Source organism: Ochotona curzoniae, unplaced genomic scaffold (assembly GCF_017591425.1).
Source record: "Ochotona curzoniae isolate NIBS_2020 unplaced genomic scaffold, NIBS_Ocur_1.0 patch207, whole genome shotgun sequence".
NCBI lineage: Eukaryota > Metazoa > Chordata > Mammalia > Lagomorpha > Ochotonidae > Ochotona > Ochotona curzoniae.
In genome coordinates, this window is record NW_024466759.1 from 8054 (window position 1) to 29848 (window position 21795).

General features: G+C 46.2%; 1 protein-coding gene across 6 annotated transcripts in view; it reads left to right on the forward strand.

Moving 5' to 3' along the window:
- The first annotated feature begins 1997 nt into the window (after nucleotides 1-1997).
- The window catches only part of LOC121166696 (splicing regulatory glutamine/lysine-rich protein 1-like), a 38278-nt gene continuing 18480 nt past the window's right edge, over nucleotides 1998-21795 (forward strand). For 4 of the 6 annotated variants that reach the window (XM_040995940.1, XM_040995942.1, XM_040995941.1 and 1 more), the window contains exons 1-4: nucleotides 11781-11914; nucleotides 17732-17847; nucleotides 21289-21453; nucleotides 21583-21761. In XM_040995940.1, the coding sequence (XP_040851874.1) occupies nucleotides 17785-17847; nucleotides 21289-21453; nucleotides 21583-21761 (407 nt within the window). In that variant the 5' untranslated portion in view covers nucleotides 11781-11914; nucleotides 17732-17784. Of the gene's footprint in view, nucleotides 2197-11780; nucleotides 11915-14851; nucleotides 17444-17731; nucleotides 17848-21288; nucleotides 21454-21582; nucleotides 21762-21795 lie in introns of those variants that run through there. The other 2 variants (XM_040995945.1, XM_040995944.1) reach the window with 2 other exon arrangements.

The window sequence follows — 21795 nt, forward strand, 5'->3', positions numbered from 1 at the left end:
TTCTTAGAATGCAGTTGTAATGTAGGTTGGGGCAGTCTGAAACCTTACCAACTTTTGTTTTTTAAGATTTGGAAAGGCAGAGCCATAGAAAAAAGGAGAGACAGAGAGAAAGATCGTCCAGCCACTGGTTCACTCCCCAAGTGGCTGCAATGGCCAGAGCTGAGCCGTGCTGAAGCTGGGAGCATCTTTTGGGTCTCCCACGTGGGTGCAGGGTCCCAAGGCTTTAGGCCATTTTTTTTTTTTTCTGGTTTCTCAGGTCACAAGTAGGGAGCTGGATGGCAAGTGGAGAATCTGGGACACAAACTGGTGCTGCATATGGGATTCCAGTGTATATAAGGTGAGCACTTTAGCCACTAGGCTCTTGTGCCTGGCCCTCAACTAACATTTCAAAAAGTATATTTATTTTTATGTATTTGAAAGGTAGCGCTCCAGCAAAGAGGGAGAGACAAAAGGAAAAATCTACCACCTGTTGGTTCAGTTCTCAAATGGCTGGATTAGGCAGAAGCCAGGGGCGTGGGGCGGCTTCTGGGCTTGGGTGAAGAGCCCGAGGTACTTGGGCCATTTTCCACTCCATTTTTGGGGAGTCGGATATGAAACGGAGCAGTACATCTCCAGCTGATGGCGGCTTAACCTACTATGTCCTGATAGGAGACCCAAGTTAACATTTCATATGCTGCTACACTGAAATCCATTGCCCTCTAGAATCTCTTTAAGAAAAACATATTTATTTATTTCAAGGCAGAGTTATGGAATGAAGGAAAGCAGAGAGATTTTCCATGCCCTGGTTCGCTCCACTACTGGCCACAGCAACCAGACCGATTTTCCCATTGGTCATGTGGAAATCGGCTGTTCCAGGAGATGTAGGGATTGCCGCAATGATGATACAATGTCAAAAATGCATTTGTGAACATTCCTGGCAACTTGAGCAGGGAGGGCCTTGAAGTCCTGGCAAGCTCTGAAGCTCAAGGTGGCAGATACAAGCGTAACACAATCTAGTTTGTGTGTGAAAACTCACAGTACTGTTTCTCTGCTTGTGCCCACAATACAAGTACTTCCCCCTTCTTCATACGGACTAGTTCAAAGGTGTGTGTGTGATGCAGGCCAAGAATGCACAACTTGGCCAGCGCTGGCGACACTTGGCTGCTGTTGCCGAGCCCAATCTACCTTTACTGTTCCTCACACCAGCAGAGTCAAGGTCAAGGACGCCAGAGGCATCTTGCATTAGGACGAAGACCCTTCGCTCTTGCAGACTCAACTGAAAGCGTCTAGAAGGCTCAGGGTACCGTGCAAGTCCCCGTGGAAAATCCACCCAAGAGCAGAGGCTTCAGAAAGTAACACTCCAATTTCTTGGGTTATCTCTAAATCCTCTTTTGTATAAAAAGTGCCCTCCTTCTGTTTTCTTAGTTACGGAGCAGGAAGTTCCAGTTTCTCGTGCGTGCCCTTACCTAGCAGGAGGATGGTATGTAACGCTCTTTTCCTCCTTGCGGAAGGCGGTTAATGCACAACAACGCGTCAACAGACCGCATAGCTTTTCTCTTACTCACTCGGAATCTACGTGCTTTGTAAAAAAAAAAAAAAAAAAAAAAAAATTCCAAGTCTTTTCACAATCAGGACAGTGGCCAATTACAAAAAAAAAAAAAGTGGGGTAGTGGCTGTCCCCGCATGACCACGACGGGTCAGCCCGCGTGGTGTCCTAGGCCGCCCACCTCCTACAGGGCCCCCCCCAAAAAAACACTGACGCACTTCTGAGGGAAAAACAAGACGGAGCCGCGATACAAACCTCCCCGGATAGAACACGAGAGAACACGAGAGAAGGCGGCGGCGCCAGGTCGGGCCGCGCGAGCCCCTCGCGGCGTTGCCGGGGCGACGCTTCCGGTGGCGCGCGCCGCCGCGGAGCAGGGGAGTCGCGGTCGGGCGGCTAGAGCAGCCCGGCGCTGCGCGTGCGCGTGCGGCGGCGGCGGGAGCGCGCTGGCGGCCGCGCGGGCTGCGCCTTCCCGGCTCCGTCACGGCCGCGTCGGAGACGTTGGCGAGCGGGATGAACAGCGGAGGTCCCTTCGGCTTGGGCTTAGGCTTCGGCCTGATCCCTACGGCGGTGATTCAGGTGACCAATCTGTCGTCGGCCGTGACCAGCGAGCAGATGCGGACGCTTTTTTCCTTCCTAGGAGAGATCGAGGAGCTGCGGCTCTACCCTCCGGAGTGAGTGCCGGGGCTCGGCTGGGGGAGGGGCGCGGGCGCCATGGAGCCCTGGGGCGGCGGGGGCGCGGGGCGCGGCGGGGGCGCGCGGGGCGGCTCACGTGACCGCCGGCCGCCCGCGCCGGGGGCGCCCATGTTGGATGAGGGCACCCGCCGCGCCGGCCTGGGCGTCCTTGGCTTGGCTTGGCCGGCCGGTCACAAAGGCCGTGGGCGAGGCGGGCCTCCTTCCCGGTGCTCCGTTCTCGTGCTGGCCCGCTCGGGAGATGCTAGCCTGGCCGCCTTCCCACCATCCACCCTGCGCCCCGTTGCGTCCCCTGGATTTAAGATGGCCGCAGGTGGGCCTGGGCTCGGCCTCATGGCACGCGCCTGGCCCGCGTCCTGCGCGCCTCTCGGGGGACGCCCGGGCAGCCGTCCCCGGTGCTTCGGGCCTCCGCCTCGGACCGTTAGCGCTCGGCCAGAAAGCCTGCGGCTGCTGACAGGCCGCGTGGGTTCCCCGGGCGCCTCTCGCACACTTGAATGAGCATCCTCGGTTTGACCCGCCCCGGGCCCTTCCGTGGGCTACATTGTTGTCCTGTCACCCTGTTGCACACCAGAGGGAGAAAGTTTCTGTTTGTCCAAATTTATCCACAAAGCAAAAAAAAAAAAAAAAAAAAAACAAAAAACAAGCGTGGCCGGTGCAGGATTGTGCGTGCGGTGCGCTCCGCATTTTTGAAAGTCCAGCTCGGAGCGGACACTCGCGAGGCGCAGCCACCTCTCCAGCGGCGTGGTTGGAAGGGATCCGGTGTTCCTTGCCCACTGCGACTTATTCAGGAGAGGTGGCGGACGGTCCCCGCCGGGGCGCGAGAGCCGTCGGTCCTGAGCCAGGCAGTTTGGAATGTGTCACTGGTTTGAAGGAAGTGATCGCCTGTGGGTTTTTATCTTTTTCATTTTTGGAATTAGTTTGCATTTGATTGATTTGAGTTATGAATCGGATCTCCGAGATTTTTCCGTGTGCACCTACGCAACAGTGCCGCCGCGTAGATGGGATGAAAGCTGTTAACATGTTTGGGTAGTTTAGACTTAAGGTTTCCCCTTTTTGGAGAAGATTCTGAGCACCCCTGTTCCCTCCGCGTGTGAGATTTCTTGTGCCCTTTCCGCTTCTTTTGATGTAGCGTGTATAGCGTGTAATCAGGCCACCCACTGCGTTATCTCATTTCAGCAGACAAGTCCCTCCCCAGCCGCCCCTCCCGCTTTTAAATCCTCTTCTCGAGGTTAAGTCTTGTTTTTTCTCGTGGAAGAAGCCGTGTTCTAAGGTTCCTTAGGTTATCAGGGATGAGATTGGTGCTTGTGGCATGCACATGTTTTTAAAAATGCCTTCTCAAGGCTGCGAGGAGTGCTTAGAGGGGCAGTTGGAACCCATCCCTGAAATGCTTTGTAGATGGTTTTGCGCCCCAGGTCGCAGGAGTAAGGTGTCTTCGCGAGTAGGGATCTGGGTTGCAGAGTACTTCGCCAACATCGTACCATCTTTCCACCTGCATTGTTGAAAGCTGTGTGTGCGTGGATTGCCTACCAGTTACTGGCAAAAACAGCCTGGGGAAATGTAATTTTTTCTAGCTTTCTAGTAGCAGGGGGGAGAGAGAGAAAGAGAGAGATCTTCCATTCTCTCGTTCATTGCTGCCATGCCGGTAACAGGCAGGATTAGGCCAGGGTAAAGGCAGGAGCCAGGAGCTGGGCCTGGGTCCTGCGCCATGCTCTGCTGCCGCCCAGGGAAGGTGTTAGCGGGAGAGTAGAGCTGCCACTGGGTCCCAAGTACTTGGAGGGGGTGTGACAGCTTAAGCTGTCAGGCTGAAAAGCTGTCTTCCTTTCTGGCTTCTGTTTTTATTTCTTTTATTTTATTTGAGAGGCAGAATGGGGGAGAGAGAGAGAGAGATCTTTCAAGTGGATGCTACGGAAATGAGTACTTGAGCCATCACTGTTGCCTCCCAGGGTCTGAGTTAGCAGGAAAAAAATGCAGGTAACTGGGGGGGAGGAGGGGCTTTTCCTTCCTTCCTTTTTTTTTTTTTTTAAAAAGATTTACTTATTTTGCTTGAAAATCAGAATTCTAGCTATCTTCCAGTCACAGGTTCACTCCACAGGTGGCTGCAATGACCATAGGTGGGCTGTCCACGTGGGGAGGGAAGAGGGGCATGGCCCTCGGCTGCCCTCCACTTCTTACCAGGCTTCTCCAATTCCCAGGCGCCCTCCACTTCTTACCAGGGAGGTGGATCTGAGGTGGAGTACCCACAGGAGATTCCTGTGCTGCCGTTGGAGGCTTAGCTTGCAGCACTGGCCCTAGCTTTATTTATTTATTTATTTATTTTTTTAATAAATTTTATTTTGACATTCTTTACATAGTTAATTAGGGTAAGAAGGTTCAAGGGCTACAGGAAAGTGGATAATACTAATATGTTTTCCATATTGTTACCTTCATGTTTAAAAGGGGGGTTTTAAGGGAGAAGGCCCACCCAATTTCCCACCCTCCCCAAGTCCCGGGTGTAGGGCATGCTCTGAGGTTCTTGCTCAAGTGGTTTTGATATTGCAACAGTTATGAATCGCTGTCAATCTTGCCGCTCCAAGCACTATGAGGTCTTTGAAAAATCCACTGATTGACATAGTCCATCATAGCTTAGATGGTTGGTTGACCCGGTCTGTCTTCGCTCTTTTCTTTGTTATGGTTCTGAGTCCAGCATTTAGATTAGGAAGATCTCCAAAGAAACTTCTTGTATGTGCTAACAAGTACAGGGCCTGGCACCGTCCATCGCTCCAATCAGCTGGTGGTTGCAATTCCTGGGTTGGTTCTGTGTTCACTCCCGTCTTCCACTGGAGCCAATGGGTGTTGCAGTCCAGTCTGGTTCTGCCCAGCACATACTTGGCCCTCACATAAACCAGCGGGAGCTGTAGCCTAGGTTGGAGCGACCCACAATAACCCCAACCAGGCCCACCCCCTACCCTGGTTTGCCAGTAAGTGTAGCAGTAATCCAGTCTGTCCCACATCCCATTCCACCCCAGCCGCTGTCTTAGTTTTATGTCCTCCCGTGGAAGTGGTAACCCAAGAGGGATGAGCCCACTATTTCCCTCCCAGGCCTCTCCCACTCCCAGATTCCAGTTGATGCTGCCCAAACAAACCTCGCCCACTTTAATTTTGTTTGCACCAGTAGGAATAATCCGCCCAGCCTGGCTTTTCCCTGATCTAGTCCACATGAGGCGCACAGGTGTGGTAGCTCTGCCTAGTCTGGTCTGCCCCCATCCCAGCCCATGCTCTCCTGCGGAAGTAGCTGTCCAGCAAAGGAACCCTCCCTTATTCCCCTGCCAGCTCTGCCTACTTCCTTTCTTGTTCTCAGGCTGGTTGGGCGCTGCGGTCCCTTCTGGTACAGGCAACCTCACCTCGGCATTCCATAATGTGCACTAGTCTTTGTTGCGACCGACCCTGGGTCGACCCACACTGGTGCCTGGATTTGCCAGTGGATGATGTGGACAGATTCAGCCTGGTCTTGCCCCCACGTCTGCCAACTGTATGCCAGTGGGTAGGTTTCCATGGCCTTTTCTGGGCTGTTTCCTATCATGTTTCTTGCGTTTACCTGCTGGGTCTGTGTCCTGCCAGAGGAGTTGCCCAGGCTCCTCCATCAGAACCTCTCCCAATGCCAGGTTTCACGCTTACCAGTGGGTCCATGAGCCAACCCTACTCAGTCCACCTCCTGTCATAGCAGGAACTGTGGCTTTTCCTGACTGGCCTTCAACCCAATCTGGTGCTTGCTGTTGGATGTTCCAGCCCAGCCATGGTTTGTCCATACCCACGTATGGCTCACACATGGCTCAGTAGGGGTTTGAGACCCTGCCTAGTCCATCCCACATCTGCCCTGGTCCTCCAGAACACCAGGGGGAGTCGGGGTCCGGCCCAGTTCGGTGCATCCAATCCCAGTCCACACTTGTGCCAAGGGAGACTACAACTGTTTCCAGATCAGAACGCAGCCCCCTTCCAGGCCACGCGCCTCTTGGTGGGAACCTCAGCCCAGCTAGGGTTGTCCCCTTTGCTCCCCAACCGGGTCCGTTCCCAGGCATAGATCACATGCCTGCCAATGGATGCTCTGACTCAGCTTGGCACAACCCCTCCCCTGTCCCGAACTCTGCCTTAGACACTGTGACTCAGCGTCCCAGGCTCCCACAGACCAGCAGGTACAAGAGCCTAGCTCGGCATGACCTCTGCTCCCTCCTGGTTTCTAGTTTTACTTGTGGGCTAAGGTTTGCTCAGTCGTGCCTAATCTACTCTGTTCCATTACCAGTTGACACATTGGCCAACTGTTGGAGCTACTTGTGCAGGGCAAGCCCCAAGCCATAGCTTCTGCATGACTGGTATTTGGTGCTCAGAATTATTAGTGATTACAAGTTTTGCTAAGGAAGAGTTACTGCCTCTTTCAGGTCCAAGAAGCACAATGGGTTCAACCTGGAGCTAATTAAGCAGCAACTCAAAGAACCAAATCCCCAGAGCTCCCCAGCCGGGCGGCCAGCAGGCGGAGCCTGGCACCAATGGCGCACTGGCCGCCCGAGAACGGCTCACCATGTGCCCATGGCGGCCGTCCGGAATCCAGGCATGAGACGCCCCGTCCTGAGACCCACCAGCTGCCGGGAGGCTGCTGGAGGTTTAAAATTCCCAGGCCCAAGGTCGCGCCCCTCCCAAATCCCCTTCACCGCCCAATGAGGGCGGTGGCTGGGTGCCGGACCTGCCCAGTCCCGGAGGCCTCCCCCCCTCGGTCTACTCACCCCGAAGGAAGCGGCCCCCGAAACCCAGCAGGCCCGGGGAGGACGGCTCACCATGTGCCCATGGCGGCCGTCCGGAATCCAGGCATGAGACGCCCCGTCCTGAGACCCACCAGCTGCCGGGAGGCTGCTGGAGGTTTAAAATTCCCAGGCCCAAGGTCGCGCCCCTCCCAAATCCCCTTCACCGCCCAATGAGGGCGGTGGCTGGGTGCCGGACCTGCCCAGTCCCGGAGGCCTCCCCCCCTCGGTCTACTCACCCCGAAGGAAGCGGCCCCCGAAACCCAGCAGGCCCGGGGAGGACGGCTCACCATGTGCCCATGGCGGCCGTCCGGAATCCAGGCATGAGACGCCCCGTCCTGAGACCCACCAGCTGCCGGGAGGCTGCTGGAGGTTTAAAATTCCCAGGCCCAAGGTCGCGCCCCTCCCAAATCCCCTTCACCGCCCAATGAGGGCGGTGGCTGGGTGCCGGACCTGCCCAGTCCCGGAGGCCTCCCCCCCTCGGTCTACTCACCCCGAAGGAAGCGGCCCCCGAAACCCAGCAGGCCCGGGGAGGACGGCTCACCATGTGCCCATGGCGGCCGTCCGGAATCCAGGCATGAGACGCCCCGTCCTGAGACCCACCAGCTGCCGGGAGGCTGCTGGAGGTTTAAAATTCCCAGGCCCAAGGTCGCGCCCCTCCCAAATCCCCTTCACCGCCCAATGAGGGCGGTGGCTGGGTGCCGGACCTGCCCAGTCCCGGAGGCCTCCCCCCCTCGGTCTACTCACCCCGAAGGAAGCGGCCCCCGAAACCCAGCAGGCCCCGGGAGGACGGCTCACCATGTGCCCATGGCGGCCGTCCGGAATCCAGGCATGAGACGCCCCCCTAGCTTTATTTTTTAAAAGGGTTTTATATTCCATTCAATCCAAATTCATGTATCTGTACGTTTTGGTTTGCCATCAAGTTTTGTTATTTACTAAAAAAAACCCTTATCCTTCAAAAACATTTTTTTTCACTGGGTGTTAAATGCAGACATCAGAGTCAGGTGAGTCTCCTGGGCACAGTTGCTTGCTGTGTTCCATTAAGCCTGGTGTTGGCGTTGTACAATTAAAACAAGATGGCTGTGATCCTGTGGGGTGCGTTGTTGTCTTGGTGAGTTACCATGCATCCTTTAAACCAGGCGTTGAGACACCCAGGCCAGGGCCGAGCAGATCCTGAGGCAGAGTGCAGAGTGCGTCTGCTTGCTAGTGAGATGTACCAGAAAGCCCTAACTAGATCTGAAAGTCACAGTGATTTATAAACACATACTTGTTTGTTGAGATAGTGATTATCTGCTTGTAGACTTGCCTCTATGTCATAGTACAGCTTTCAGTGTTTTAAAATAGTCCTTGCTACCTCCACTGAAAAGCTCAAATATTTACATGTTTACAAAGTAAATATACACTGGCCATTATTTTCTGTCTTAAGGAAAGTAATTGGAGGTGAAGATAAAGAAAATTGCTTGGGAGACTCAAGTGGGAGACTTGGATTGAATTCCCAGGTTGTGGTTGAAGTGGAGACAGAGGTGTCTAGAAACCGTACTCCCAGAACAGACCTATATAAGTTTGAAACTAATTCCCGTGGTGTCACGTGTAGTCTCGTTGCAAAGCAGGCGCAGATGGCCTTTTCCTGCAGTTATTATTAAAGTAGGGGTGGTTGGAAATGTTTCTCATTTTCAGCAGTGATCGCTTAGGTTTGGTTAGGTTTTCATTCTTTCGCAAGAGGATCATTCAGTTAAGGGAATGTAGCTTTAGTGATGGGTTTCAGGCTGTTCAAGATTTCAGAACTGCGGGTGACTTGTTGCAATGGCTAAGGCCTTTTTTAGGTCCTTGTAACCATAGATTGGTTTGGCTGCAAAGGATAGAAACAGTGTTTCTCAGGCAAGCTGCAGAAGAGGCTTCAGCTGGTGGAAGGTTAGACTGAAGGGGAAGGAGCCGGGACCGGTAGGACTGGGTCTCACTAGGCTTGGTTGCCAGCTCTGTCTGTCTGTAGACTCAACAGGGTACTCATCACCTGGCTCTTGCCAGTGTGCTAGGCGGACTCTAAGTTCCTTTCCCGGCCAGTAGAGGATCCGATTGTTCTGAGGCATTTGGTCCAGCCTCACCACCCAAATTATAGTTTGCTATTCCACCAGTAAAATTAGCCCTTTTGGTAGGCAGCAAGTCCTTTGTGGTTGTACAAAACTTAAAAAGCTCTTAAGGGGTTCATTCACATAAGGAGATTCTAGAGGCGCTTCAGAGATGTATGGAAGGTGGTAGCATGCGGGAGGGGTACTAGTCACCCTGACTCCTTCACATGTTTTACCTCAAGACCTGAAACTTGAGCCTTGGGAAAAAGTGAAATTACAGTTGGCCCTACTGCCCAATGGAATCTCTAGTGTAAAGACTGAAGTAGCACCTCGCGTTTCCTTTCAAAACCAAAAGTATTTGTATATGCATGGATTTGGGGGTGTGGTTAGATGATGGAGGAAGGTCTGAGGATGTCTGTTAGGAAATCTAAGGGGTGGAGTGTTAAAGTGTACGGTTTAGAAAGATGAGTGACAGCTTTTGGGGGGGCGGGTCACTGGTAAAGGGTTGAAGATGAAGGCAGCGTGATTGGGTGGGAGCCCTTGTAGTATTCCATGTGGGAAATATTGAGGGCCTGATTAAAGCACTGGCCATGAGGATGAAGAAAGGATTAAAATGACTTATTTGAGAGAGAGCTTCAGCAGAATAAAATCGGTGTAGGTGGAATCTGGGAAATCCCCAGATCTCAGTAATTTTAGAAAACCGATGAATTATTACATGTGATTGGTGGGGTTGGGAACTCTGCTCATGGAGTCACCGGCATGAGGCTTTTGAATCAGCCACCTGTCTTGAACATTGCTGCTCACTGTGGCAGAGACATTAAAATGCAAGCAGCAAAATGGAAATTTACCGTGAACCCAGAAGCCCTGGAAATAGGTGAGCAACGCTGGTGACTGTCACGCGAGACTCCTAGCTTTTTTTTTTTTGTAACCTGGGGTAGAGTGGTGGAATCATGAACAGCAGTGTGGTGGATAGCAGAGGGCTGAACTGGGAAGGAAGGGGGCTAGGGAATGGAAGAGAAGGGTTGGGTCCCAGGGAGCACCAAGGTGTGATCTTGCATAGGTGCTAGAGTTAGAGAGCTCCATGGGAGATTCGATCCTGGGAAGCTGGGAAGTTGGGTTGTTCGAGTGTTTAACTCTGTGACTATATATAAAGTGTTTGGATTGTTGTGTTGGATAAGTAGGGGGTTTTGGTAATCCTGGCATGAATCTGAAATTCGAATTGCTTAGGGTGGTGAGCTGTCCGGTGAAGGGGGTAGCAGTGTTCTGGTGCTTTCCTCAGCAGTACCAGCGTGTTAGTCGAATAGTACCAAGTTTTTACAGCTACAGTTTGTTATCCTGGTATTTGGCTACTACGTTGTTTCAAGGTTTGTTTCTGTGAGTGATTGCAAAGAAAAATTTTTGAATTTTAAAAATGAGTATTTGTGCAACTACTGATTCTGTAGTATGTCAGGATAGCTTGAAAATTCTTGAGGAGTTGACTAGTTAAGGTTGTAGGAGTCTGCAGCTAGTTAGCCCTGCACTCGCAACTGCCGTGCTCCTGTTCAGGAATTGTGATCAGTTTCCTTCATTTGTTTTGTAAAACAAAGTAAATTCTACTTATTGCACAAGTCTTAGTTTTCAATATGTACTTTTTTTAGTGTGAAAAATTGTAATGGTTCAAGTGTTTACATTTAATAAGGGCTAGTGTCTATGTTATTTTGCATATAAAAGATAAAATTTGTTTCAAAAATTTTCATTTATAGAATCACATTGCTGTCTAGCTTAAAACAGTCTGCTAAGTGCATTAAGACAAATTTTAGTTCTGTATTTGTTTGTAAGACTGATGATATTTTTAGTGATTTTAAATACTGAAGAATCACAGGATGGGCGTGGGCTTGGGATAATGACCAGAGCGAGGGGATGGCTGTGTTATTGTTGCAGGTCAAAGCTGTACTTGTAGTTGTACTCGATATTTCCTTAAATGAAGAAGTGTTTTGTATTTATGTCATTATGTCATTAGCTGGATGTAATAAAATGTTTTTTTATATAAGATTTATTTTTATTATTTTTTCATTGGAAAGGCAGATATACAGAGAGGAGAGACAGACAGGAAGATCTTCCATCCGATGATTCACTCCCCAAGTGAGCGCAATGGCCGATGCCGATGCTATGCCGATCTGAAGCCAGGAGACTCTTCCGGGTCTCCCACACGGGTGCAGGGTCCCAAAGCTTTGGGCCGTCCTCGACTACTTTCCTGGGCCACAGGCAGGGAGCTGGAAGGGAAGTGGAGCTGCCGGCATTAGAACCGGCGCCTATATGGGATCCTGGGCGTGCAAGGCGAGGACCTTAACCACTTGCGCCACCACGCCGGGCCCTGGATGTAATAAAATGTTACTGTCAGAAGTTTGTTTGAAGCTCTAAGAGTTGGAACTTTTATCATGGGACTTGTCCATTTTTGATATGATGAATGAACACCTGTGAGTTACATCAGCCGTTTTCATATTTTACTGATTGAGTTTCAAGTTTTAGAAATCGGGTTATAAGTCTGCCCATATTGCCCTCTGTCTTGGTAGATTGCCATTAAATGACTAAATTTAATTTTCAAGCCTTAATGATTTTAAGCAACAAAAAAATCAAATATTAGTTTGGTTATGTAAGATTTTGTAAAGATGAAAGAAATTGTAAATGAAACGACGAAGCCAGACAAATGTTTGTTAGTCCAATTGTGTTTTCTTCTTTTTTATCTTTCAGCAATACACCCCTTGCGTTTTCATCCAAAGTATGTTATGTTAAGTTTCGTGACCCTGCGAGTGTTGGTGTGGCCCAGCATCTAACTAACACGGTTTTTATTGACAGAGCTCTCATAGTTGTTCCTTGTGCAGAAGGTTAGTATTGCACCTGTTCTCCCGTTTTGATTCTTGTCTTGTCTGTTACTGCCTTTGAGTGTCCGAAAGATGGCCGGTAGACAGCTCAGGGTGTGTGTGTGTGTGTGTGTGTGTGTGTGTGTTGTATGTGTGGAAGAGAAAGAATGTATGTAAAAGCAGGGATGAAGTTTAGAGAAGGAAGGAATTTTTACTCAAGAGTAAATGCTGTAAAATGTTTAATTGATTTTGTTTGTTGAGGGTTTATAATTTCTCACTTTAAAAATGATAAATTATTTGGCTTTTTTGGTTTTGCTTTGGCTTTTTAAATAGTCAATTCTCTGCTTGCTTCAACAGCACATATACTAAAATAGTCAATTCTCAGGTTGTAAAGAAAGTTTTCTGAAATTAAAAAAACATCGATATGAGAACTTTCATGTGTAAATAAGTGTTTATCCTGTGTGTACTGATAGTGTTACCAACAGACGCAATGTACACATTTTACCTATAGAAGTGGTAATGATAAACAGTCATGGTTTGTGCTTTCAGATAGCCTCTTAGGTGATTGACGTGCTTACCATGAGATCATTGTTTTATATTCAGAATAATTGTTTGCAACTGGAATTTACTTTTTTCTTTTTGTGACTTTTGGGTGGGGGAATTGAAAAATTGTCATGCTTCCTCCCTCCCAAAACATTTTTTCCAAAGCTTCTTTTAAAAGAACTAAAGAACTAGCTGTTAATGATTGAAACAAGGCTAAAAGCCTTAATGATTAAATTTTATGGCCTACTGCTTTAAGAGCTAATTGTTACTAATAATTTTTAGTAACTTCTTTTTACAGAGCCACTCACATACAGTAAAGTGTGCTGAATTTTGACAGTTCTTGTGTGTAATGAACTATTCAAAAAACTGACCATGGCACGTGTACATGAATTGTAGTATTGGGTTATTGTATATCCTTAAATCAGATTTTCTCTGGTAACTGTTTTACAACATAAAAGTTTACTAGAAGCCTCTTAACAGCTCTTTTATTGGCCCAGATTAATGTAACATATATAATCAGCTGTACTTTCAGATTTTATGCATTATTTCAGCATGCCTATTTTGGTTGTCAGAAATCTAACAGTCAAATACAGTGAGTATCTGGGCTGATACTATTGAAATCCCAGAATAGAATGTTCTGATTTTTTTCAGATAAATTGGGAGTGTGTTATCCTGTTTGGGGGTTAGGGTGGGTCAGGAAAATAAAAAATGTTTTGCAATTAGTTATTTGTTAAGCACACCCTTACCTGCTGATGTAAGGATAACGGAGCCCAAAGCTGGAGAGTGGGGAGAGGGGCTGGTTAATGGTTGGTTCTTCACCTGGAAGTTCCATCCCAAGAAACTGCATAGGAAAAAGAGTAGGTAGAGGGGCTTAATAAACTGAAATATAACTGCAAGTTATTGCAGCAACATGACAGGGTCTTTGATTGAATTAGGTAGAGGGGTTTAATAAACTGAAATATAACTGAAAACTATCGCAGCAACATGTCAGGATCTTTGATTGAATTAGGTCCTTACTAATTGGAAGAAAGAATTCTATGCTTGTTTTATTAGGACCTTGTTACATTCCCATAGAATTGTTGAGGTTACACAGGCCCTGATTGGTTTGTCATGAATGTTCAGGGTTCCTCCTGTTGTCTATTTTACTTGATAGAGAGATAAATGTAGAGTAAATGTAAACTCAGTTACAACTTTTTAATATATTGCTACTGTTTTGAGACAAAAATTTACTATTTTTGAATATGAGACCTCAAGCATAATTTTGAAGTTTGGGTAGAAGAGAGCATTTTAGAGCATTAAGCTATAAAATGGCTGGCATTAGAAAAGCATTCAGATACATTTTTTATTAGTTATTAAATATGGAAGTTACTATTAAGATTTTTTTTGGTGACATGCAGTACATTATGCGCCGCAAGCAGAGCAGTAATGTGCTAGTGTAGTAAGGCAGTGGTGAGTTGAAGCCAGCCGCAGGAGAGGGGCTCCCACCCAGAGCCTGCGTCCAGATGCCATGCGCAGGCTCTTGTCCACTTCCCTGATTGCGTCATTGCCTTGACCTTATTGAAATGGCATCATGACATAATGAGAAAAACAAAAGGAAAAATATTCGCAAAAACTGTTTTTAGGTCTTTGATTTGCTGTGTTAGAGTGGACAGCAGTGTGAAGATTTTAGGCTGTGGAAGTTTCATACATTGGGAGCATTAACTATTGTTAGTAAAACATGCCGTTTTCAAATAAAGTGTGCTTGGATCATGCTCATCCAGATAGGACTCGTTTTTGTTGTTGTGTGCATTCCAGGCTTCTTTTAGAAATAAATGTGAATTAGCAGATAGAGCGGGCTAAATTCAGACATGACAAGGGTGTCAGCTTAATCAGCAGTCATAAGTTTATGTCCACATTTTCTGGTAGATGGATTTTGACTATTAATTTGGTTTTGTATGTTTTCTCTATGTGATATTTGTGCACTATTAGATGACTAGACTGGCCGAGGCAGACCTGTTACACTTGCCTGAGTTAGGCATTGTTTGCCCTGCCACTAAACCTGCCGACAAGTGACACCTTCCCTGGGGAGTGAGATCGGAGTCTCAGCCGCAGAAGATGGACGCCCTGTCTCTGTTTTTTTATTGTTTTTGCTTTAATTTCATTTCTTTTTCTTTATTTTGTCCCCCTTTTGTTTTGTTTTGTTTTTGTTTTGTTAAATCTCTTTCACTTTAACTGTGAGCTGGTTCTCCAGTTCTTTGTAAATGGTATTCCATTAAAGGTCATAATGTGATGCAAATTATATTGGGAGTTGGTTAGAAGCACTCAGCTTTAAGATAATTGCTCATGTAGTAAATTAGGATATAGTATTGTGAATCGCAGTATCAGTCTAATTGGTGTTTGTAGCTGATCGGGTACAGTTTGTTCTTAAAGTATTAAACTCTGGTAAGAATTTTAGGGACACTGAGTATAGCGTGTTCTCAATGTAACGTATTTGTAGTTTTTTTTCAAGTCCAAATTTCACATAAAAACCACTGCTTCTAATTTTCATCCTTCCCCTTAGAATTCTAGTCATACAAAATTTATCAAGCAAAGTAAGTGAATATTTTATGGTGGTCTGAATAGGGTGAAAAAAACCTTTACTTTTTTTTTTTTTGCCTAAGTGGGGAATGGGCATTTGAGAAGCTATTGGTTGCTTATTTTCGTGTGTCTTTTTGTTTGATTGATTTGTTAAAAAAATTCTTCTGAGATTACAATTTTAGTTGGATTCTTAAGATTAAGATTTAGACTTTAATCCCATGAGAGATTTTTCTTCTGAGTTGTCATTGAGTATAACATGGAAAAATGCTAAATGCATTTACATCAGCCGTTTTCATATTTTACTAATTGAGATTCAGGTTTTAAAAAATTGGGTTATAGGCCTGCCCATATTGCCTTCTGTGTTGGTAGATTATCATTAAATGACTAAATTTAATTTTCAAGCCTTAATGATTTTAAGCAGCAAAAAATGTTGATTATGTAAGATTATTAATGTCTGATCATTAATGTTTGATTAAGATTTTGTAAAGATGGAAGAAATTTGTTTTAGACTTTATGTACACTAACTGGGGACTTCAGGAAATTAGAAAAATTGGCCACGAGATAAAGACAGATTTTGTACAAACTTTTAGAAGCCCCCTCAGGTTTGGATAGTGTATTTGATAGAAATCCATCATAGAAATTAAACTGTGAAACTTTTTTTTTTTTTAAAGATTTATTTTATCAGAAAGTTGCAACTTTTTCTTAACCCATTATGTCTTATTGTCATATATATGGTGCATACAAAAACACCGAGCAAGAAATATATTGCTTATGGTATCTTTGTGATAAATACTGCGACATTGAGAATGTAAGACTTGATGGGTTATTGTATCCTTAGTGACAGTGTCAGACAAGGTGGCAGCTGCTGGAGTGGCAGTGTGTCACTGGAAGGCTAGGCCGATCGCACAGTCTACTGGTGCATCATGAAGGCCAGATGGGGAAGATTTCATAGTAGAAAATAATGAACTTTTGACCTGTGTCAGACACCCTGTTAGTCTTCCATGCTGTCTTTATGGATGGTTTTGCTTATTAATTGGCAAACATTACTAAATTGGAGAAATTACTGTTGTTTTTTTTAGGTGCAGTTGTTAGGCTAGTGAACCATAGGGTTTGCACTTCCCAGCCTCAGCTGATGCAGTCAGTGTGTTCAGATTTTATAAGTGTTTTTCACAGCCATATATTTGTACCAGGAAAATCTGTGATATTAGTGTAAGTAGCATAGCATATATGTGGATGTTAATACATGTGTTAATATGAATAACTAATATACTTAAAGTAGGTTATTGTTATTTGATGTCTCAGTAAGGCTATCTACCTTTTGTTTATGCATGTTGAATCTGTTTTCTAGAATTTACATTGAAGTAGTTTCTGTTTTTAAAGATATGTTATTAAATTTACTTAGTGTAAACTTATTTAGAGATTTGTGTCTGTGCGTCTGATTGTTTTCAGTAGCATTTTTACCACTGGAATTAGGCATGGATGCATGAACTGTGCTTCAGCTGTGGGTGACTCTGTACACTGTCTTGAAGAATCCGTAATGGAGATACATGCCAGCTAAGCTACCACATGAGTAGTGCTTCTAAGTACATGGAGTCACCTGTTTTTAAAAATCTTTGTTTTGGCTAAGATGATAAGAAAAAATGTGAAAGTTAACAAGTTTTTGCCAAAATTAGTTGGTTAAAATTTAGCAAATGTGGCAAGTCAGTGTACCTATTTCACAGTGAATTTTTCATCTTTATTTTTTTTCTTATTAGTGTGAAATTATTTTAGGACTAACTCTTGACATATGGCAGTTAAAGTGTTGATAGGTAAGACACATAAGCCACCCTTCTTCGGATAAGTATGCAAAAGCTGACTACAAGGTTAATGTTTTAAGAAGTTTTCCTGAAAGCAGGAAGTCTTCTTGATGCAGTTATCTGATGTAGGTATTTTCCAAAACTTTTAGCAGTTTATGGAGGTGTGTTCCTTGGCAATGGATTCTTTTAGACATCTCAGATATTGGTGAGACCTTTGAGTGAATGGATGTAGACTGCCTTTTAAATTACAGCTAGTATGTTAAGTAGATTTTTATTTTTATTTATTTTTTTTGTTTATTTGGAATTGAATGGAATCTGTTGGATTATCAAAATTGTTTGCTTCACAAGTAGATAGCTTGAGTAACAGGGTAGGGGCACTCATTAAGGAACAGATTTCAATTCGCACATATTTGGTTTTTTTTTCTTTTTTTTTCTTTTTTTTTTTTTTGACTGATTTGGTTATTTGCCATTTCTGGGGATTAAACTTTAAAAAATGTTCTTCTTTTCTGTATCTGATGTTCTGTGTGCTATTAGTGATGCAGCCAACACGAACGGTTGTCATGTGTAACACAACTTTCGATCACCGCGAAAACACCGTCCTGGGAAAGCGTCCATGCTTGATATCGTTTGGTTCATGAACATTAAGTTTCCAGTACAGGTGACCCATAGCTCAAAGTGTTACATAATTGTGTACATTATTCAATTTTTAAGATAATATTCCATTAATGAGATTTCTAGTCTTTGAAGTTTTGCTCACTTTTATTTTTCCTAATAGAGCAGGATAAAAGGAAAGACTTAAGTTCTTATTTATTTCGTTATACGGATCTGATAGATAGATTCTCATTTATTATTATTATTTTTTAAGTGCCAGGGTAATTGTAAAGTCATAGTGTCATGTTTGTGTGGTGTATCTGCCTTCTTTAATGTTTGGAACTTGCCTCTGCAGGTAAGATCCCTGAAGAAGCCAAAGCCCTCTCCTTGCTGGCGCCCGCTCCGTCCATGACCAGCCTGATGCCTGGTGCAGGGCTGCTTCCCATCCCCACCCCCAGTCCTTTGACCACAGTAAGTACTCGGAGTCCACTCCGGGGTCACATTCAGCTAGGGATCATTTGAGTGAAGAGCTCAGGAAATTGTTGCTGTTTTGTGTCTTTTTTTTTTTTTTAAGTTTTATTTTTATTATTATTTTTTTTATTGGAAAGGCGGATATACAGAGAGGAGAGACAGACAGGAAGATCTTCCATCCGATGATTCACTCCCCAAGTGAGCGCAAGGGCCGATACTATGCCAAACCGAAGCCAGGAGACTCTTCCTGGTCTCCCATGCGGGTGCAGGGTCCCAAAGCTTTGGACCGTCCTCGACTGCTTTCCCGGGCCACAGGCAGGGAGCTGGATGGGAAGCAGGGCTGCCGGGATAGAACCGGCGCCCATATGGGATCCTGGGCGTGCAAGGCGAGGACCTTAACCACTGTGCCACCGCGTGGGGGGGGGGACTTTTTTTTATAACTGGAGAGAATTTCTAACCTCTTCTTGAAGATTTTCACTTCTTTTCCCCCTCCACCCCCCTCCGTGGTCATTGACTTAAACTGACTTTTGGAAATGCTCCTAACATAACTATTGACATTTGAGAAGTCATAGATTATTCATCAGAGAGTTAATGGAAATCTAAATGTTTTAGATTACATAGGACACTGGAAGGTCTGGGTGATTTCCAGATCATAATGTTATTTACCAGATCATGAGGATTAGAGATCCGTTTTTAAAAATCCATTTTTAAGATGGATGTTCCACAGTGGGGGAAAGTATTATAGAGAGGCACGCTCATGAACTTGGCCCACACTGGGCCCAGGCTGGCATGACTCCCCCATCCCAGTGCCCGCAGTCTTGTTGCACTGCCTGGCCTGGTCTAGTCTGCCCTCTGTTCCAGCTTCTGTTGGTGGGTGCTGCAGCCTATCCCAGCCCAGTCTGATTGCTGTCCTGGTCCTAATGTGAACCGGTTAGTGTTGTGGCCTGATCTGGCTCCTCCTGCCCCTTGCCCTGGTTCTCAGATCTGCCAGTGGGTGTTATGAACTGGCCCAGACTGGTCTGTCCCCAGACCTGACCCACATGTATGCTGGTGGGTACTGTAACCTGGTGTTGTCTGGGCTGCTCCTTGCCTTGCTTCTTGTGCTCACCTGCAGGGACTGCGTCCCAATGAGTTTCCCAAGCTCCTCTATCGAGTCTCCTCCCAGTGGCAGTTCTCAGGCACACCAGTGGATCATTGGCCCAGGTTGACTTTGTCTACCTCCTGCCCTGGCAAGATCAGTGGTGGCTTTGCTCAGTCAATCACACTCATTCTGGTTCTTGTTGGTTGTTGCAGCCCAGCACTACCTGGTCCGTGCCCAGACACAGCTTTCACATAGTTCAGTGGGAGTCAAGACCTGACCTGGCCTGTTCTACACCCAACCTGGCTCTCACGAGTACCAGTGGGGGCTGGAGTCAAGCCCAATCTGTTGCTCCACAGTCCCAGTGCACACCCACACTGGTGCAGGCTGTAGCCATGTCCAGCCAAGCCTGCTGCCCCCAATCCTACTCTCATCCTCACCAGTGGGAACCCCAACCCAGCTGGGGCGCCCCCTGGGCTCCCCAGCAAGGCCTGACCCCATCCACAGTTCTTGGGCGAGCCAGCAGAGATTGCAGTTCCACAGGGGTGAGCCCACATTGCCCCCACAGATTCTGCTATCAGACCCACTTCTCACTCTTGTTCTCCCCTCCAAACCAATTTGCTGTCAGTCCCCTACTTACATACACATGTTGTGGACTTGTCTATGGAAGTCCCTCAGCTGTAATTCCTAACCTGGGCATAAAAACCACAGGTCATCTCTCACTGTCACCTGTGAGATCCCATCATTTCCCTGTAAATCAAGACCCTTCAAACTGTGAGGGTGCACTGCCAGGCGGCCCCAGAGGCTTTGCCCAGTGCCTTTGGCCAGGCCCTTTCGGGGGGAGCCACACGACCCAACTACAGGCACCAGTGGGTCAAAAAAAGTAAATAACTTCCAGGATAGGGTGGTCCCAGAAGCCTGCCTAGCGTCCCTCCTCTAGCCCCCGGGGAGTCAGTGTACTCAGCTGTAGTACCTGTTGGAAAAGCCTCCAGGCGTTGGCTTCTGAAGGTGTGCAGCGAGCACCCTCCCCCAAGGCAGCCATGTGGCCCAGCTACAGCCACCCGGGTGGGTCAAAAAAACTTTCGTAATATTTTAAAAAGTTTTATATAAAGGGAAGGCAAAATTATTTAAAAGATTTATTAATTTGAAAGGCAGAATTTTAGAGAGAGGGAGAGAAACTGATCTTCCATCTGCTGGTTTACTCTCCAGATGGCTGATGGGGCCGGGGCCGGGGCCGGGCCAGGGGGCTGGGGCTGGGGCTGGGCTGGGGGCCCGGGGGGCTGGGGCTGGGCTCATGCTGGGACTGGGCTGGGCTGGGGCCAGGGCCTTCTTACAGGTCTCATGTAGGTGTAGGGGCTAAAGCACTTGGGCTGTTTTCCTAGGCACATTAATAGGGAACTGGATCAGAACTGACACTGGTGTTGGTACCTCCGGCCCCACTTCATCTGTGAAATTGGTGTAACAGTAATAGTCATCTCAGGGGTCAATAGGATTGAGTTAATCAGTCAGCAAAATTAGATGCTGCTGTAATAGTTGGGTTGTTTTTTTTTTTTTTTTTTGGTTTGGAATTCAGTCATTTTGAATTACCGTCAAATTGATTTGTGACTTCGGTGTTTGTGAAGTCACTTATGAGATGAAACTTTTGGTTTAACTGTAAAGTCAATACTTGAAACAATTTTATGAAGAAATCACACAGGATGGCATTCTGTCTGGTTTTAATGTTCAGATTGTAAGCATGTATACTTTTTGCATTCTGTGTTTTTTGAATTTTTGTGCTTGTTACATAGCTCAACTTCTAAGCGTGGTGCTAACGTGTTGTGTTCCTGGGTTCAGGAATTCTGTGATGTGCTTCATGTAGAAAATGTGCGATAAGAAGTGTCGGAGTCATTTATTCATGCCAGTGATGAGATTTATATTAATGAATAACAGCACACTTTAAAGTGTCTTTAAACGGAAATTCATAAAAATAAAAATTATATGAGTGTCGGTTGACAAAAATACGACTACAGGATCTCAGGAACCTAACCCTGTATTTTCTCAGAAATAGTTATCAGTAGTCGGTAATACCAGTTCATGGTTCATGAATGCATTATAGAATGTAACTACTCAACATTTTATAACAGAAATAGGATGAATTTGTCCATATTTACTATTAAGTTTAAACAGACTTGAAATGTACTCAGTTATAAAATGTATTTCTAAATGCACTGGAAATAATGTGACCTCACTATCTTAATCTGAAGAATTAAAAAATGCTTCTGGGCGTAAGTTAGGAGTCTGTGGTCTTCCATTCTTGTTGGATGGACTCATTCTTACTAGTCTTTCTGTTGAGAACAGCATGTGTGTGTGTGTTCCTTTTCTAGCTTGGTGTCTCGCTTAGCAGTTTGGGAGCGATACCAGCAGCAGCGCTGGACCCCAACATTGCAGCTCTTGGGGAGATACCACAGCCACCACTCATGGGGAACGTGGACCCTTCTAAGATTGACGAGATCAGGAGGACGGTGTATGTTGGCAATCTGAATTCCCAGGTAACTAAAGAGAAACGGAGTGATTGTAGATGCTGCTCTGTATGTCTTCTAATGAATTGTCACTTGATAAAGATGTACCTGATTTTTTAATAGTGTGTACTTTATTAAAGTGTCACTTTGTTTCTTCAGACAACTACAGCTGATCAACTACTTGAGTTTTTTAAACAAGTCGGAGAAGTAAAGTTTGTGCGGATGGCAGGTGATGAGACTCAGCCAACTCGGTTTGCTTTTGTGGAATTTGCAGACCAAAGTTCTGTGCCAAGGGCCCTTGCTTTTAATGGAGTTATGTTTGGAGACAGGCCACTGAAGTAAGGAATCTTAAACAAAGACATTTTAATGATT